The sequence below is a fragment of the Fukomys damarensis genome, unplaced genomic scaffold, assembly GCF_012274545.1.
Source record: "Fukomys damarensis isolate Sample0158 unplaced genomic scaffold, DMR_v1.0_HiC HiC_scaffold_38, whole genome shotgun sequence".
Taxonomy (NCBI): domain Eukaryota; kingdom Metazoa; phylum Chordata; class Mammalia; order Rodentia; family Bathyergidae; genus Fukomys; species Fukomys damarensis.
In genome coordinates, this window is record NW_022900950.1 from 28,282,082 (window position 1) to 28,301,608 (window position 19,527).

Below are 19,527 nucleotides of genomic sequence, written 5' to 3' on the forward strand. Positions count from 1 at the left end.
CCCACTATCATCAGTTCCTGGGGAAATGGGACTATCGGCCAAAATGAAATTCCTCTCTTCCTTTGAACAAAGAACTCTAATGCTCCCTGAGCCTCAGTTAATAGGGATCACTGTCCAAACAAGGGGCTTCATCTCTGAGGAGCACTGGGCTGGGCCTGAAATGGAGCCTCTGACCTGCTGGAGAGCAGCTGAGCTAGCAAGAAGAGCCCCGCACACATTCTGTTTTTAATTTCATCATCAGACTTAATAACTCCATTTACAATTACATTGCTGGGTTACAAAACATTTTGCCTTTTGAAGCTCCATGTCTTCCTTAGGCAAACATGCCCACACATTAAACATGCACACACCCTTTAAAAAAATCAGTGCATTTACAAAAGGTAGGACAGCCTTGAGAATGCAGGTGCTCTCTTCTATTTCTTCCAAAAAGCTCTCAGTGATTTCAGAGACTACACTGGGTAAATATCTAAATAAGCCAAAGATTAGGGATTCTATTTGCTTACCTTTTATTCTGGGTGGCGGTTACCCTTATTATTGAAACTATGTCGCAATCCTAGAGCTACCAAATTCTAATTCTAATTCCATGGTGTGCTTTTATTTACTCCTGCTATCCGGTGCAAGAAAATGTCCCTGCCAATGTGCTGTCTTGTGCTGCACGTACGCATTCATGTGTTCACATGTGACAAGTTTTACTTTGCTGTAAAATCATTTTACTATATATAAGGCAATGGGAACTTCCTCAGCTTAGCTGGCTTATTATGCCACCTTGAAGATTTTTTCCCATGATATCTGACTCTGAGAACTCCACATATCTTTTTAAGCATCAGGGAATTTCTGACAAGGCAATCCAATTGCCCAAAATTATAAAAGAGCAAGGGGAAAAACACAGTGGTATACTGGTGAAAGAAAAGCTTCCCAGTAGTACCTGAAAAAGAACTTGAAGGAATTACCAGCCCACACAAGATGAGTCACAGTGACCGAACTACTCTTGCTACTGGGTAACCTCAGGCAAATAAGTTACTAAGCACCCGTGGAGAGAATTTAAATAATACAATGTGCATAGTACTTGGTACCTCAAACACACTCAACAAATGCTTCTAGCTGTAGTTACTGTTATTGCTACCATGGACTGTAACTCTCCCCTGTCCATTCAACTCTAGAAATAAGGGAATAGAAATTAGTCTGAAAAGTTCATATGTACCATAAAGTTTTACTTATTTTCAGAAAATCAATATAGAGCGTATTATAGCATTTTAATAAAAGCCCCATCCTAAAGTGTAATGTATGTGCATAAAAAAGGAAGACAAAAATAAATTCAGTGTTGAGATTTCAATAATTTTGAGTGTGACTTAAGATTGTAGTAAGTTTTATAAAGCTTGGATTTGTTTAAGCTCCTTGAAAGGGAAATATAAATAGGGGTTGGCTTTCTTCCTCACTCTAAGCAAACTAAACATATACTTTGTGCTGTAGGGAAAGAGTAAGAAACTAGTCATGTTACCTGACATACTCTGCTGGTTAAGGTGCTGGTTAAGAAAAAGAGCTAATAATGTTATCCAAATATTTGAGATGTTCAAATTCTATGATTAAAAAGGGATTATAAGAAAAACACTAATGTATAGATGAACTAGTAAATAAAAGAGAAAATCAGGCCTAGGTATGCTAAATACAAAATATAATATAATATCATTATTGATAATATTACATAAGAATCAAAAGGAAAAAGTTTCTTCTAGTGATAGCCGAAAGACTCAAACACAAGAAGATGGTGTGTAAATAGTCTCTCAGGAAGTGATCCAGTCAAGTAAGCCATTTTCACCTGTGTGATGTGGTGGTACCACCACCGGCTGAGTTAGTGTGGTCAGAATGATCGAGTTCCTGCCCTCGGTGCATCCAGCACACAGTTATAACACTGGCCTTTCCTGCAGGGTGGATCTCCTTGTTCTAAGCTGCAGGGTACAGGGGATGAATGATCTGAAATCACTTAGGCAGGAACTTCTGATGCCCAGGGTTTGGTGAGAGATGCTTGACTCTTTACTTGCAAGTCCCTAAAGGGAACACAGTGCCTCTCCTACCTGTCCATCTCTCTGGTTGCTTTACAACAAATTCTTATTTGCCTGAGAGCACAACAGAGGCATGGTACTGAAATGTGAAGTGTCTAAAACACAGTAACACAGCCCATACTGGTGGCAAAGGCCTGTAATTCCAGCACTCAGGGAGGAGGCTAAGGCAGAATGATCACGAGTTTGAGCCCAGCCAGTGCAATTTAGCAACTTAGTGCAACCCCCTCTTCAAATAAAATAAAAAGGGTTGGGGATGTATGTAGCTCAGTGTGAAGGCCCTGGGATCAATACCCAGTAGCAGAAAACAAAACAAACCCAAAATACCTATGTAATATCATATAGAGCTGATAGGACTGAGAGGTGAGCAGTGAAAATTCTGGCCACTCAGAAGGTTGGAGCAAGAAGTTAATTCGAACGCAGAAATGTAAGAGCAGCCTGGGCAAAACAGATCTTAGTTTAAAAAAATAAAATAAAAATTTGTCTGTTTACAAGTGACAAGAAAGCTTGTCATCATCTTTACTAGAAACAGCCATGTTTGATCACCTCTTTTCATACTGAATACATCTGTGGGACGGGTTTCCTCCAGTCCTGGACAAGATACCCTCTGGGGTGGGCACGCCCAGCCAGGCATGGGCCTCTGAACACGTCCTGGTATCTGTTTACCCTGGCTCCATACTTAGGGGCACAGATCCTGGCTCAGTCAGGCAAAACCTGTCATGCGTTAATGCTTAGCTTTTCCTTGAAAATCCCACTCAATTACAAAACTAAAAAGCAAAGAGACATTTTAAAAAATAAACAGGAACTACCACCCAAGTTACTAAAATGGCTCATGCTGGGCAGATAGGTCAGTTGAAGTGTACTTGCCTAGCATGTACAAGGCTCTGTGCTCCGTCCTCACTGACAGGAAAAAAAAGTTGCTTCAAGGTAGTCACTGAAACACTGAGGACCAAATAGGACAAAAATAAAAACAAAATCCAAGGATTGCAGAGGCTTTGGGTGTTAAATTAGCACAAAAAAGGATCTCTCATCTCCAGGTGAAGGCCGACATACGCCATGTGACTTCTCTTACCCTTCACTGAAAAAGTTACACAAGGTGCTCTGCAATTTCTAGTGTAGTAGCATGCGGTTATCTGCATGATGAGTTAAACACCAATAAATCACAGGAATTACTTATTCTTAGTGTTAGAGTCAATTTAATTACAACACTGAAAAATTGCCAATCTTTTTATGAGAGCAAATTTGATTTTTTTTTTTTTTTTTTGGTCCCAGGGATCAGACTCGACTTGTGCTTGTGAGGCAGGAACAGTGCCACTGAGCTAAATCCCTGGCCCAGCAAAAACACTTAAATCTTTTACTTGCAACTGACACATAATAGTTGTACATATTTATGGAGTATAGTGTTATTTTTTTAAAAAAATTTTATCAGTATATGCTTGTTATACATGATAAATATATTCATCATGGGGCATTGGTATATTTACATTTTTTTTATGTATGGTGCCCACACATTTTCTCTTTTGTGTATCTGTTTCTTTGAAAGAATGACCTTGTATTTTAGCTATGGTTCTTTGTCTCTCAAATCTATGAATCTTTTTAGCTCAAAGATTGGCCTTTTCCTTCCTATTGTAAACAGTGTGCACTTGAGTAGCGCTTACAGGATGGGTGTGGCTGATATTTATGGAATGCAATCTGTCTCTAGGATTAGAAATATCTGGAAAGGGCATCTGGTGAAAGCAAGCTTCAGGCTCTGCGGCCTGATCTCTATCCATGAGGCAGAGGTAAGGGGACTGCAGGAGGAGAAGGGAGGGTAGGTGCTACTTCCTTCCTCCCAGCCTGTGCTCACCGCTGCCTGGGGCTGCCTCATCAGTCAGATCACACAGGCAGCTGGCAGAGCTCAGCAGGGGGTAAAACCCAGGACCTCTCCAGAGACAGCCTCATGTACTCACCCAGAGTAGCCACATTTCTGAAATTCACCTTTTGGAGGGGACTCCAGTTTGTAACTGCCACAGAATTTGTACAGACATTCTGATCTGTACCAATGCAGGGCTCATATACTATTCTTAATTATTTTTGTGTCTAAGTGCCTTGTAAGCAGTAAATACTCTACATATGTACATTAAGCTTAAATGAATTAACACTAGCAATAATTAACACAAGACATTAAAAAAAAATTCTATCAGATTACTTTCTAGTGACTAACCTAGGGACATGAAAGCAACACCATTCAGTGAGAGTACTTTGGACCACTGTTTCAATCTCAGGCTACTAGAGTGGTAGGACTGAAAGTACATATTCTTAGAAAGCAACACACACAGGTTTCTGGAAGAAGGATGAGGGCAAAAGGAGGCAATCAAGGTCAAAGGCTCCAGCTGGCCCAAGTCCAAAGATTAATCTAGAGCTGGCCCTGCTTTAATTATGCCCCAAAGCTGACAGATTATCTCTTAGTTCCTATTGTAGTAAAAGCATTATCTATTTTAATGTCAATTTCATAGATAACTCTACTGATTTACCAGACTGCATTATAAATCAAAAGAATGATCTATTATTTACTTATTTATTTTTAAGAATGACCTGTTTTGAGGTCTAAATAAATGCAAAAAAATTGAAGTCATCCCCTGTTTATTATCAGATCATAGTGCAATCACACTAGACATCAATAGCACAAGAAACTATAGAAACTTCACAAGCACATGGAAACTGAACAACACTCTCCTAAACAATCAATGGATTACAGAGGAAATTAAAGAAGAAATTAGACAGTTTTTACAAATAAATGAGAATGCCAATACAACATACAGGAATCTTTGGGACACAATGAAAGCAGTTCTACGTGGAAAATTCATAACATTGAATGCCCACACTAGGAAAACAGAGCGGGCTCAAATAAACAACTTAACGATGAAACTTAGACTCCTAGAAAAACAAGAGCAAGAAAAACCCAAAGCTCGAACAAGAGAGGAAATTATAAAGATCCGAGCAGAAATCAATGCAATTGAAATTAAGAAAACGATACAAAAAATAAATGAAACAAAGAGCTGGTTTTTTGAAAGAATAAATAAAATTGACAAACCCTTAGCTAATCTTATCAAAAAAAGGAAAGAAAAGGCTCAGATCCATGCAATTAGGAATGAAAAAGGCGAAGTCACAACAGATCCGAAAGAAATCCAGAGGATCATGAACACCTACTTTGAGAACCTGTACTCTAATAAAATGGAAAACACAGAAGAAATGGACAGATTTCTAGATACTTATGAATTACCAAAGTTGAACGAAGAAGATAAAAACATTTTAAACACCCCAATCACAATCAGTGAAATTGAAAATGTAATTAAAAACTTACCAACAAAGAAAAGCCCAGGCCCTGATGGATTCACTGCTGAATTTTACAAGACATTTAGAGAAGAACTACTACCATTACTCTTCAAACTTTTCAATGAAATTGAAAGAGAAGCTATACTTCCAAATTCATTCCTGGAAGCAAGTATCACTCTGATTCCCAAACCAGAGAAAGATACAACCAAAAAGGAGAACTACAGACCAATCTCCTTAATGAATATAGATGCAAAAATCCTTAATAAGATACTAGCAAACAGAATACAGAGGATTATTAAGAAGATCATCCATCATGACCAAGTCGGATTTATTCCAGAGATGCAAGGGTGGTTCAACATACGAAAGTCAGTGAATGTAATACATTATATTAACAAAGTCAAGGACAAAAACCATATGATCCTCTCAATAGATGCAGAAAAAGCATTTGATAAAATTCAACACCCATTCATGATAAAAACCCTGCAAAAAATTGGAATAGATGGTCTATACCTCAATTTAATAAAGGCTATTTATGAAAAACCATCAGCCAACATCATATTGAATGGCCAAAAACTGAAAACCTTCATGTTAAAATCAGGAACAAGACAAGGATGCCCACTATCGCCACTTCTCTTCAATATAGTTCTGGAAACATTAGCCACAGCAATTAGACAAGAGAAAGAAATTAAAGCAATAAAGATAGGAAAGGAAGAAGTTAAACTATCATTATTTGCTGATGATATGATACTCTACATTGAAGATCCAAAAAACTCCACCAAAAAACTTCTAGACTTAATTGACAGATTCAGTAAAGTATCTGGATACAAGGTGAATACCCAAAAATCAATAGCCTTTCTATACACAAATAACAGACAGACAGAAAGAGAAATAAGGGAAAAAATTCCTTTTACAATAGCATCCAAAAAAATGAAGTATCTAGGAATCAATCTAACAAAAGAAACAAAAGATCTCTACACTGAAAACTACAGCACTCTGAAAAAAGAAATCGAAGAGGATATAAAAAAATGGAAAGATATCCCCTGCTCCTGGGTAGGAAGAATCAACATAGTGAAAATGGCCATACTACCGAAACTGCTATATACATTCAATGCAATGCCAATTGAAATTCCAACACTATATTTCACAGAACTAGAAAAAAGAATCCAAAAATTCATTTGGAACCACAAGAGACCTAGAATAGCAAAAGCCATTATAGGCAACAGTCACATGGCACCAGGTGTAACAATTCCCAATTTGAAACTATACTACAAAGCCACTGTGATAAAATCAGCATGGTACTGGCAAAGAAATAGGCCTGAGGATCAATGGAACAGACTGGAAGACACAAAAACAAATGCAGATGTACTCAGCTACCTCATCTTCGACAAAGGAGCTCACCATCCTCAGTGGAGGAAAGATAGCCTCTTTAATAAATGGTGTTGGAAAAACTGGATATCAACCTGTCACAGATTAAAATTAGACCCTTATCTTTCGCCATGCACTAAATTAAAATCCAAATGGATTAAAGATCTAAATATTAAAACAGAAACATTAAACTTGCTGGAAAGTAAGTTAGGCAGAACTCTGGAAGACATTGGTATAGGAAAAGACTTTATGAACAAATCCTCAGTAGCACGGGAACTAGCAGAAAGAATCAACAACTGGGATCTCATCTTACTAAAAAGCTTCTGTACTTCAAAAGAAACCATTAGCAGAACTAAGAGACAATCTACAATGTGGGAAAAAATTTTTACCAGCTGTACCTCAGACAAAGGACTATTATCAAGGATATATAAAGAACTCAAAACAATCAGTCCCCCCAAATATAAAGACCCGATCCAAAAATGGGCATCCGAAATGAACAGACATTTCTCATACAAAGAAGTGAAAGCAGCAAGAAAATATATGAAAAAATGTTCCACATCACTGGTCATTCGAGAGATGCAGATGAAAACAACACTGAGATTCCACCTCACCCCACAAAGAATGGCTGCTATCAAGAAATCACACAATAACAAATGTTGGCGGGGTTGTGGGGAGAAAGGAACCCTCCTCCATTGTTGGTGGGAGTGCAGACTAGTGCAACCACTATGGAAATCAATATGGAGATACCTCAAAGAGCTTGGACTGGAGGTTCCATTTGACCCAGCCATCCCTCTGTTGGGTATCTTTCCAAGAGAACTAAAAGAATCATATCACAGAGAAGTATGTGCACCCATGTTTATAGCGGCACAGTTTGTAATAGCTAAATCTTGGAAACAACCTATTTGCCCATCCGTTGGAAACTGGATAAAGAAGTTGTGGTTTTTCTATAAAATGGAATATTACTCAGCCATAAAGAGCGAGAGAATAGATTCATTCATAGGAAAATGGATACATATTGAAGATATACTCCTAAGTGAAATAAATAAGTCCCACATGTGTAAATACCAAATAGTTTCCCTGGTGTGAATATTCTGCAACAATGCATAAGATTCTAATAAGATTACTGACATTTAGAAATGGGAGGAAAGGAGCTAAAGGTGTAGGGAAGGTGTGATACGTAGGGGAAGAACAAAAAGGGAAAAGAAAAAAATGTGAGAGAATGAAAAGATGAAAATAAAGTGTTTGTAGATGGGGAGGGGAGGAGGGTGTGAAGGGAGGGCAGAGGTAAGGGGAAAAAAATGAGAATCAAGACTTGCCATGTAAAGGTACATGATCCCAACAATGAATGTAACTGTACTGTATCCCTAAATGTACCAATAAACTCAATAAAAAAAAAAAAAAAAAAAAAAAAAAAAAAAAAAAAAAAAAAAAAAAAGAATGACCTGTTTTGGAACACTGGTTATATACAGTGTGATGAATATACTACACACAGCATTTAGGGGCAAAGCACCATTTCAGATAGGTAAATGGCAGGGTTCACGTTTAGATCCAATAGCTTCCTCCTTCCAGCTAGGGAAGACCTCAACCAAAAAAGGACAAAGGCCAGGGAAAGGGCAGGAGGGGTCCTGAAGTGGGAGCAGGGGGTTAAGGGGGCCGGCAGGTGGCAAGAGGCACAGGCCAAGCAGGGCTCAGACATCTGAGGTACTGACAGGAAGTCAGAGGACAGGCAAGTCTGGACACATGCTTACCTTTGATATCTACATTGTTCTTTTCCATCTTTTTAGAGTTTCACAAAATACTTAGGATGACAAAACACCTAAAAATTTTTTTATGAAAAAAATTTCAGGGCCAGGCAAATACAAGCCTGTTCTCATTCTGATAATCACACCTTTTTTTTTTTTTTTTTTTTTTTTTTATGGCACAAGAAACATCTGACCCTTTAAGTCTTTTTCGATATTTAACAAATCTTTATTGAAAGCCCACACACTAAGCCCTGTAACAGACTGGAGATGAAGACATGAGCATGACTGTCAGTTTTACTTCCCTCAGAGACCACAATAAACCAGTGAGTGACATAATATATGTTAACATTATGTCAAGCAGTAAATAAAGTAAGAAGGTAGAAAGGGATGAGGAGGCCTCTAACTACAGAGGGAAATGCAGAGAATCTTCATAAACTCCTGAGCAACCCATCAGAATTCGTCAGGATGATTTACTTCCAACAGCACAATTTTGCTTGGCATCCTCTTGCTGTTTGATCACCTCTCTTTTCTTACTGAACACATCTGTGGGACGGGTTCCCTACAGTCCCGGACAAGGACAAGATACTCTCTGGGGTGGGCATGCCCAGCCAGGCATGGGCCTCTGAACACGTCCTGGTATCAGTTTACCCTGGCTGCGTACTTAGGGGCACAGATGCTGGCTCAGTCAGGCAAAACCTGTCATGCATTAATGCTTAGCTTTTCCTTGAAAATCCCACTCAATTACAAAACTAAAAAGCAAAGAGACATTTTAAAAAAATAAACAGGAACAACTACCCAAAGGGTGCACACATCTACGGAGCATGCCAGTTTTTTTTTTTTTTTTTTTTTGCCATGTAACCCCAACATTTAAGGGATTAATCAGATGGTAGGATTAAGAGTTAACTGCATGTTTTAAAACTGGAAATAATACCTACTACTAATTTCCAGTGCTATAAAACAATGTTAAATCCCTTTTCTGCTTAAGTAACTATGTATACATACTGACACTAAGGAAAAGTGAATCTAGCCAGTGTTGAACAATGGCTGTTTATTTAGCTTTCTTACTTTAATCATCAGCTGTATTTCTACTGACAGACAGGACTTATTGCTCCTTGAATGCCATCAAATTTATCTTGTACAAACAACACCAACAATAAAGTCATGCGATAAGCATATCTGGACTATTAGGTTGTTGATCAGGTTATTTAAAAAGCATCAATGCTCGTTAACTAAATGATATATCAACAAGACATCAAACTCTTAAAGTAGACTAAATATTTTGGGTCAATGCGAATAAATGCGTCACTCTGTCAATCAGAGCTTTGTAGAGGTGAAGTAAAGGTGAAAAAGCAGGTTTTCTGTCCCTTGGACCATTTAAGAAGACAGGCTTCCCACGGCCAGTTCCATACAGGGTCCCTTCAGTAACTGGAGAATTGAATCCCCTTAGCACCTTGCTTCTTGTGTTAAACTCTACACATGGCTGATCTGTTTCATGGTTCTCAGTCACTATCCCTCAGCAGCTAAAGATGGAGTCACCCTTGACACCTTACTCACTCACCTCCATTCCAAATCAATTGCAGGACCTGTTGATCTGTGCCATAGTATGTCTTATATAAGTCAATTCTTGTTCTGGCCACTCTTACCCTTTATGGGCGATCACCATCGAGGAGCATACTCAAGCCAAACTTTACTTCTGCCCTTGCTAATGCATCTGTCCTCAGCAGCCAATGGGAACTGTAAACTAGAAATCTATTCTTGCCCTCTGCCTTATAGATACTGTCTGTGATTTCTCATGATCTTCAGAATAAATGCCAAAATCCCTTATGGCATCTACAGTGCCCTGCAGACCCTACATCTGTTTACCTCCCAGACTCAGTTTAGGCCACAGGACTCCTCCTCTCCTCATGATATCTGTGTGCCTTTGCCTCTTCCCTGCCCCTAGGAATGACAGGGACAAGTGATAGTACCTTTACTAAGAATCTTACTAAGGAAGTTTTTGGTTTTTAAGTAAGTTTTTAGTTTCAGGATACTTTAATGTTTACTGAAACATTATGACAGTACAGAGTCACCATATACTCAGTTCCGCTATCACAGATATCTTACACCACATGGCACATTTGTCACAATAAATGAACCAATGCAGAGGGAGTGTTACTGAGCCAACACATTCCTTACTCACACTGCCTTTTTTTTTTTTTTTTTTTTTTTTTATTGAGGGCCCTTTTCTGCTCCAGGACCCATTCAGAAGCCCACACTACCTGCAGCTAGCATGTCTTTTTGGGTGCCTTGGGCTCTGACAGTTTCTCAGACTTCTCAGGTATTCGGCACAATGCCCTCAGTTTGGTTTATCTGATGTTTCCCATTAATAGACTGGGGTTATGGGTTTTGGGCAGGAGGACCACTGGGGTGAAGTATCTTCCTCATAACTTCACATCAAGGGTGCATGCTGTCCTCATGCCTTGGCACTGATGACACTGACACTGACTTCCTGGCTGAGGTGGTGGGTGCCAGGTTTCTCCACTGTGAGACCCGCTTCCCACACTGTGCTCCTTGGAAGGAAGTCATTCTGCACAGCCCATGCTTAAGGGTGGGAAGTGACACTCCATCTCCTGAGGGAGGAGAATCTTCAGGAATTATTTAGAATTCCTCTCTTTGGGAAGTCTGTCTCTTGTCTTATTTCTTCATTCAACATTTATATGGTTCAGTCCATTTCAGTATGGGACTCGTGGAGCTGTATTTTATACTCCTGTTATACACCAGTATTGCATGATTTGGCCGCTCAAACTATCCCAGCTTTGGCCATCAGGAGTTCTGTCAGTGGGTGTGTGGCTGCCTGTTACACACACTACCACCACAGTTGTCTTTCTGAGCCCTTCCTGATTTTCTGGGGCCATAAGATGCTCCAGGTTCATCTTGTATCATTCTTACTCCAGCCCAGGAAACCATCTCTCCAAAGAGGCTTGATTCTTTTTATGAAGAATGGTGTAAAACTAGTAGTATCTGGGTGCTAGACATGCAAAGTGCTACTGGGACCAAAATGGTTTGAAAGCCATGGTTAAATTATCATTAAGATTGCTTGTATTAATCTCCTTAGGGTATGGGGTGACCTTTTAGAGTATAAGCCATAATACTCTTTTTTTGGTGAATAAAAATTAGTATTTAATGAGCTAGCTGAGTTTATGTAGGATAACTATGGCACAAGTAAATGTGTTTTATTGACTATAAAGCTCTGTAGAAATGCAGTGTATTAAGTGATTTTAATCAGCTTATGGTAAGGCTTAGGCCTTAAGGGCTTCTTGAGCTCAGTTCTGTGAGTCAGTGAGTCAGTCTGAAAGGGAGTTTCAGTATGCTGAGAATTGACTCATTTATTTCCTATTTCTTTTCATCTTATCTGATCTTTGGTCTTCTCAAAAAACTGTCAAGTAAAGACTTACTTGCAGACTGCTTTTTGACAAAGAGAGATACAAAATAAAGCTGGATTTCTTTATGGAAAGGAACACAGAAAGAAAACTGTTTAATATTTACAAATAGCCCCCTGGAATGCTAACACGTTCATTAGACTTTAGCCTTTCCTTTCTCCTCAGTTCCTGGGTCTCTATGGAAGAGGTAAAGAAGGAAGCACAGGAGGTCACTACAGGAGGCAGAGCCCTCACCATAGGTCAGGCTTACTGGGCAATGGAGAGAATCTTTCCACCAGGGCTGTACTGGCTAAAAAGAGATAGTTGCTGAGCAGTCAGCTTTGCCACCAAAGTCTAAAGGAGCTCAGAGGAAAACAGACGAAGAATTTACTGTTGATTGGTGGGTTTCAGTCAGGAGGTCTCTTACATGTTAATGGATATCTTGGACACTTTTTCTTTGATGGGACAAAATACCTGACACACTTGAAACAAAAGGTCTATCTTGACTCACATTTTAGAGGTTTCCCCCAACTTGCACAGTTGGTGGCATGGAGAAAGGGCCTGGATATAGGAAAATTGTTCCTGCAGGGTGACTGGAAAGCAGAGAGAGTACAAGGAGGAGCCTGGAAGGGAGATACATCCTTCCAGATCAGGCCCCCCAGTGATCCACCTCTTCCTACCAGACCCTGCTTCCTAACAGCAAGCCAGCTATAATGCACTCATGGTCCAGTCACCTTCCAAACACACCAGGCTTTGGGAGCCATTTCAGATCTAAATCACAACCACGAGAATAATTAGGCTGTGACATCAGAGGACTTAGGTGTTGCCTAGGGAGCCATGAGTCCTGGAAGCTCACACTTACATCTCTCACCTTCCACAGCCAGACCAGGTCAGGTCAAGTTAGAATTCCCCTGTGCAAGGTGGTCACAGAAAGAATATGGGCCTTGACCAGGTTCTGTGATATACAGAAACAGGGACTGACATTACAAGGAATTAAATGAAGCAACACTGCAAAAAGCACCTGGCTATTGACAGTATTTCAATGTATCAGTCTTTTTTTATGGGGGGGGTATGGCTATTGAAAGATAAGCAAAACCTAAACCCAAAAATTCAGCAAGGGCCATTTACCCGAGAATTTAGATTACATAAAACACAAGGGGACAAAATAGTTTATAGAGGAAGTACATAAACCTGCAGAAGTAATTCATCTGTCATTCACATACTGCTGAAACAATGTTTCCATCCCCAAGAGTCATATAAATCCACTCTCCTCTGTTGCAGTAAAAAACAGCTTCACTTCCTAGTAAGGACAAGACAGTACTTCCTCACTATGCACGTCTCAGGACACATTTATCTTTGTACAAATGACTGCAATGGAAACTGAACTTTGGACAATTCTTACTGCAGCAACACTTTAAAAAACATCCCAGTATACATTTTATAAAACAGCACAATGAATGAAAATGTTCTCTTATGACTCATATGGGATATGTAAGTATAAGGCAAAAAATCCTGTGGGGTATAGAAGGCACAGCAGAAACCTTCTGCTGTGTTAGACCTCGGCAGAGTTAGACCTCACCCACACCCTTGGTGACTAGGAAAACTGGTTTCAGTCCAGCTTGTGCTCACTGGAGGAATAACTAAATTCTTACTCATGACATGTATCTTTATAAACTCTGAACGTGTTTATAAATTGATAGGGCTGTACTGTGTGTGTAATGCTCTTTCTGCTGCTACATGTGTGCAGACACATATCCATATGCACTCCTTCTGACATGGACTTGTAAAAGAAGCAGGTTAGAAAGAGGCTCTTTCAGTGATCACATGTAGTCTCCTCGATAGTACGTGGCAGAGCTTACAACTGCAAATCCAATTCCATTTCCACCATGCTTTTCTTCAGTTTTAACTGCAATTTGGTCATCTTCTAAATAGTGTTGAAAGGAAAAAAAAATGCAGACTCTAAGAGCCCCTGCTACTGCAACTTGGGTTTTTCCTATGAGGATCCCTTCTCACAGAGTTGGGTAAAAAACTGCAGAGTAAACTGCTGGCAGCTGGGAGTCAGAGAGCAGGAAATCATGGCAGCACAGCGTCTTTTAACTGACCAAGATGCCAAACCAGAGGGAAAAAAGAAAGGAGTTCTGTGTCTCTGGGACCTTTTAGACAGGGTTCTGACCACTAAGGCTCAGCTTGTCAGTGGGGACCAGAAGAGCAGAGGAACTCAGAAGGAATGGACAGAGACCACTTCTCCAGGGACAACTCACTCTGGAAACGATAAGGGATCTAAAGTGTACCGATGCAGTATTATTATTCACAGATGAAAAACTGCCCCTCTCTGCCTTCTCTGAATGTGTACCATTCAAAGCCTGAAAGTGTAATGCAAAGGGATTCTGGCTGAGAAGTAGCTTGGAGTTCATTTGAAATTGAAGCTTTCCTCTGGTAGGTAAAGAAAACTGTGATTTGGTTAGAGCAGCAGATAATTTGAAGGCAGATACAGTGGACCTCAAGTTATAACCAACGTGACATACAAACAACTTGGGTTAAGACTGGAATTTTAGTTTTAACTTACAAAGCCTTGAGTTATAACCCGAATGCCAGCTGCTCATACTTTCAGATGATCTCAGATACAGATTTAACCTTTAAAGAGTTCTGGAAGGAACATTACAACACCCTTTCATGTGTGGAGTTAATTGTGAAATTCTGGGCCAATGTTTCTCTAAGGACACTGAGATCTGCCTGTATAAAGGAGAGAGACTTTGAAGGCTGTGTAGAGGAGCATGAACCTTCAACTGAGCAACCTGAGTTACAACCAGCCCTTGCAAACTGAGTTCATAAGTCAAGGGTCCACTGTATTCTAGTGGTTTTTTTTGCTACTTCCTAGAATTATCTAGTAATTGGTTAAATAAAGTCTATGGAGCACCTATAAAAGTCACATTTCATAGAAGAATAATACCAACTAGATTGGAAATGCTTTTATATTACAAATCTCAGTAGTTTTTCCAATCATGCTAGGGATAATCTCAAAGTTAAAGCTGTAAGCCTCGCGTAAGACATTCTGTTTTGAGGCATAAGTTTGTGGCTTACAAGAAAACAATAAGACACTGCAGGACTGCTAAGTCCAGTGCTACAGAGTGACAAGGGACACAGCTTTTTCATAGGACCCCCTCCATCTCTGAAATGCAGTAGATCATGTGGATTAATGAGATTTCATGGATGGACCAACATGAAGAAAACTACTAATGTAAAAAGTGGAATCATTCTGTTGTCTGTGTGAACTGGATCTGAATATTTCAGCACTTCTAGTCTGAACCAGAAACTTGTTTTTCTCTCATGACTGTGAACTTTAGTGCAGAAAATATTAAGCTTCCTAATAGAAAAACGTGTTAGACAAAGAACAGTGATTTTAGCAAGGTAGTTGCACCATTGTCAGAAACAGAGTAGGAAAACACACCAGCCACAATACAAACTATGAAAAGACTTTCTTTAAAAAAAATGAAACCATGTGGAAATTCATATTTACATGTAGACTGCATTTAAAGCCTGATCTCAGAACAGATAAAGTAACCATGGTTACTAGGCACTACACCTAACAGAAACTACCTCCACAAGAAAGCAGTCTGGGCACATCTCTTACTTCTTAGCTCCTGGTGGGCAGTCTACACAGCACTACAAACAACCAGCTTAAAAAAATACATAATTTAAATAATCAATTGCTCATTATGATAAGCCAATTAATTTCACTTTTGCTTGGGTCAATGCAGACCCTTTTAGATGTTCTGTTCACAGGCTGCAGAAACTGCTTGACTGCTTCAAGAAGCCTCATTTGTATCCTGGTTATTTTACTCACTGTTCAAGACATGGGCAGGGGCCTGGCCTACTTTATTATCTGTAAAATGAGGATACTAGTATTTTATACCTCAAAGCTTGGCTAAGGAGATTAGATGAACAAGCATATCAAAATCATTAAAACCATTCCACTGCTCAGTGGTAGAGCCCTTGCCTAGCATATATGAGGCCCTAGGTTCTTTTCTCAATGTTGCAAACAAAACAGAACAAAACCTAGTTGTAGCAGGGCATGGTGATATGTGCTTGCAGTCCCAGCTGCTTGGGAGGCTAAGGCAGGAGGATGGCTTGAACCTAGTAGTTAGAGGCCATCCTGGGCTACGGAGTCATACCCTCTTTCAACAATAGCCAAAAGCAAATAAAATGGTTCCATCCAAAACAACACCAAAACTAAAGAAAAAAACCGAACAAAAACAGTTCTGGGTGTAACAAAGTTTAAGAGCCAGTAAGGATCCACTGGTAGGCTGAAGCTGTGACAACACAAGCTCTATGAAAAGAGGATGGTCCTGAGGCCACCCTACTGGTGACTATGAGATACCGTGCGATCACTGTGCAGTCTGATTTGCTTTGTAAATTGCCCTGGTGTAAGGTGCTGGAGCCTGGAGAATGTCCTGCCTAACAAAGCTCCACCAGAGCAGGGCTTGTCTGATAATCAAGCCTGGGGAAAAATTAGCCCTCAAGAAACATGAATAGATGAAGAATAAGTGAATAGTTGAGGGTACGGATCTAGTGTTATGCTAAAAAGGGCTTCACTGGTGTAGGCAAGGAGATACTGAAATCAGACCAATTACTACAGGACCCACTCAACTATCTCAAGGAACAAATCCCCAAACACCAGAAGTTGCTATTTCCTAAATACAAGGTGCAGCCTACAAATATAATTGTCAACATGTTGGTTGAATGTATCCAACATATTCACATCTTCCTAGAAAAATCTGTAAGTACATTCTATAAAAAATCATGATGGTCATTTCCATGTACAATTAAACTTTCCACAAAAATATTTACATTAAAAAAACCTACTAAAGCAAAGACTTTATGAACAAAATCCTAACCACACAGGAAGAATTACAAAGAATCAACAAACAATATCTTATCAAATTAAAAAGGTTTTACACAGTAAAAGAAACCACCAACACAGTGAAAAGATAATCCACAGAATGGGAAAATTTTTTTGCCAGCTATTCCTCAAAGGACTAACATCTAGAATATTTAAAGAATTTCTTTAAAAAAATCAGACCTACCCCTCAAATTTAAAGACTCAATTAAAAAATTGGCACCAGAAATGAATAGATACTTTTCAGATGAAGAAGTACAAAGAGCAAATAAATACATGAAAAAATGTTCAACATCACTGGTCATTTGAGAGATGCAAATTAAAACAATACTGAGATTTCATTTAACTCTCGAAAGAATGCCTATTATCAAGAAATCAACCAATAACAAATGCTGGCAAGGCTATGGGGAAAAAGGGACCCTTACCCATGATTGGTGGGAGTCTAAATGGGTACAACCACTATGGAAATCAGGATGGAGGCTCCTCAAAAAACTAAAACTAGAGGTTCCATTTGACCCAGCTATTCCCCTTCTACGTAGCTTCCCCAAAAAGTTGAAAGCATCATACCACAGTAATACCTGCAAGCCCACGTTTATAGAAGCATAATGTATAACAACGGAATCTTGGAAACAGCCAATATACCCATCAATAGATGAATGGATAAAGAAAATGTGGTATTTATATATAGCACAATGCAGTACTATTCGGCCATAAAGAAGGATAAACCTGGCCGGGGATTTGGCTCAGTGGTTTTGCTGCCTGCCTCGCAAGCGCAAGGACCAGAGTTCAATCCCCGGTACCAAAAAAAAAAAAAAAAAAAAGTTTACCAAGAAGAACACTTTAGTCATTTCCAGGTAAATGTATGCACCTCAAGACTATAATTTTAAGTGAAATAAATCAAACACACAAGTTTAAATATCACATTGTTTCTCTTGTGAGAAACTCAAAGGGTAAATGGAGGACAGATATTGGGAAGTAGGAAGAACATGTTAGGGAAGATTTAAAAAAAGGGACCAGGGCTGGGGATTTAGCTCAGTGGTTCCGCCACCTGCCTTGCAAACGCAAAGTCCTGAGTTCCATCCTTGATACCAAAAACAACAAAACAAAACAAAACAAAACAAAACGAAAAACGAAGGTGGGGGGGATGGAAGGTAAAAAATGGAAATGAAACTTTTGTAAATGGGGAAGGGTTGAAGGGGGGAGGGGAATGGAAAAAAGAATTACGACATGTTATGTACAGGTACAAATTCTCTAAGATGATTGTGATCATTACGTAGGGCAAAAAGACACCAATTTAAAAAGAAAATTTAAATGCTTACTTTAAAAAAATCACAGGAACAAGGGGAAAAAATGAGAACCAAGACCTGTCATGTAAAGGTACAAGATCCCAGTAATGAATGTAACTGTACTGTATACCTAGAATGTACTGATAAACTCAATAAAAAGAAAAAAAAAATCATAGGAACCATGGATTTAGCTCAGTGGTGCCGCCACCTGCCTTCCAAGTGCAAGATCAGAGTTCTATCCCAGGTACCAAAAAATAAATAAATAAAATAAAATAAAATAATAAAAAAAAAATCACAGGAAAACAAGTACTATGATATTGCAGGAAAAATTTAATGAGGTTTTAATTTTTTAACAGGTAAAAAAACTTACTCTAATGCCTTGGAATTTCTCAGAAGAAAAACATGAGGAAAGAAGAAATAATAAGTTCTTTAGGTTGAAAAAAATATCTGACCTGTTAAAATCTGGAGGCAGATTTTCTGAGAATTTATGACAAATTTAATAATTTCCTACTAGAGTAACGTTTTGAAAGCTCTAAGCTGAAACATGGTCGATCTGCTGTGACTAAAAATCAATTTGTTATTTGGGACCCAAATCTATTGATCAAAATACATAGCTAATAATCTCTGTAAAGGCATTAAAGAAACATGGAGAAAATACAAAGCAGCTTTCATTATAGACGGTGCAAAAACATAACTCAAGCTGACATCAAAGCATATAACACATAAACCACAGATCACAGTGAAGATAGTGCCATGGTTTTATTTTACCTTGAACCAGGAGCATGGGCTCCCTGCCCCCACCGTGGGCCAGCACCTCCCTGCGATAGCGCTCTCCAGCAGCCCTGGGGAGAGAACATTGTTACACACACATACTCCACAGCCCGCCCAGCTCCATCCACACATGTCTTGAGTTTCCCAAAGGGAGCTACCTTCATAAAAGCTGCTGCCATGGGACAAGTGGGCCCTAGATGATTATTTCTTTGCTTCTAAAAATCAAATTCTGCTTGTAGATGACTCTAAAATTAATAAAACTAGGTGTGATACGTTTACTGTAAATGGGTAACTGTATTTTTGGCTTTCTGTTTTGTTAGCAAGGTGTCTCTTTTTGTAGAAAGGATTATTCAGTTAATGCGTTATATTAAAATTACTTGATGATATCCTAGTCTGTGTAACAGAGAATAAAAACACACTAGAAGCACAGTGAAGGCAAAGGGGCTGGGAGGGTGGTGGGGGGATACTACGGCAGAATGCTGTGGCCCAGGGTGACAACTAAGTGACCAGGAAACTGAACTCCAGGGTGTGCTGGTGGCAAAGGCAGAGGAGGAAATATAGCTCGTTCCCAGATTTCACAGTCTTTGTCAGCAGGGTATACAGATGTGGCACTGATGTCTATAACGAACACTGTCTACAATAACACAAGAAGGAAGGTTTGGGAGGCCTTGGGGATTCTGGCGACGGAGCCCAGGG

The 19,527-nt window shown here is 39.3% G+C and overlaps 1 protein-coding gene across 2 annotated transcripts in view; it reads right to left on the reverse strand.

Moving 5' to 3' along the window:
• Positions 1–19,527, reverse strand: part of Mipep (mitochondrial intermediate peptidase) — a 153,715-nt gene that overhangs the window by 15,065 nt on the left and 119,123 nt on the right. For both annotated transcript variants that reach the window (XM_010607467.3, XM_010607466.3), the window contains one exon: positions 18,829–18,902. In XM_010607467.3, the coding sequence (XP_010605769.1) occupies positions 18,829–18,902 (74 nt within the window). The remainder of the gene's footprint in view (positions 1–18,828; positions 18,903–19,527) is intronic.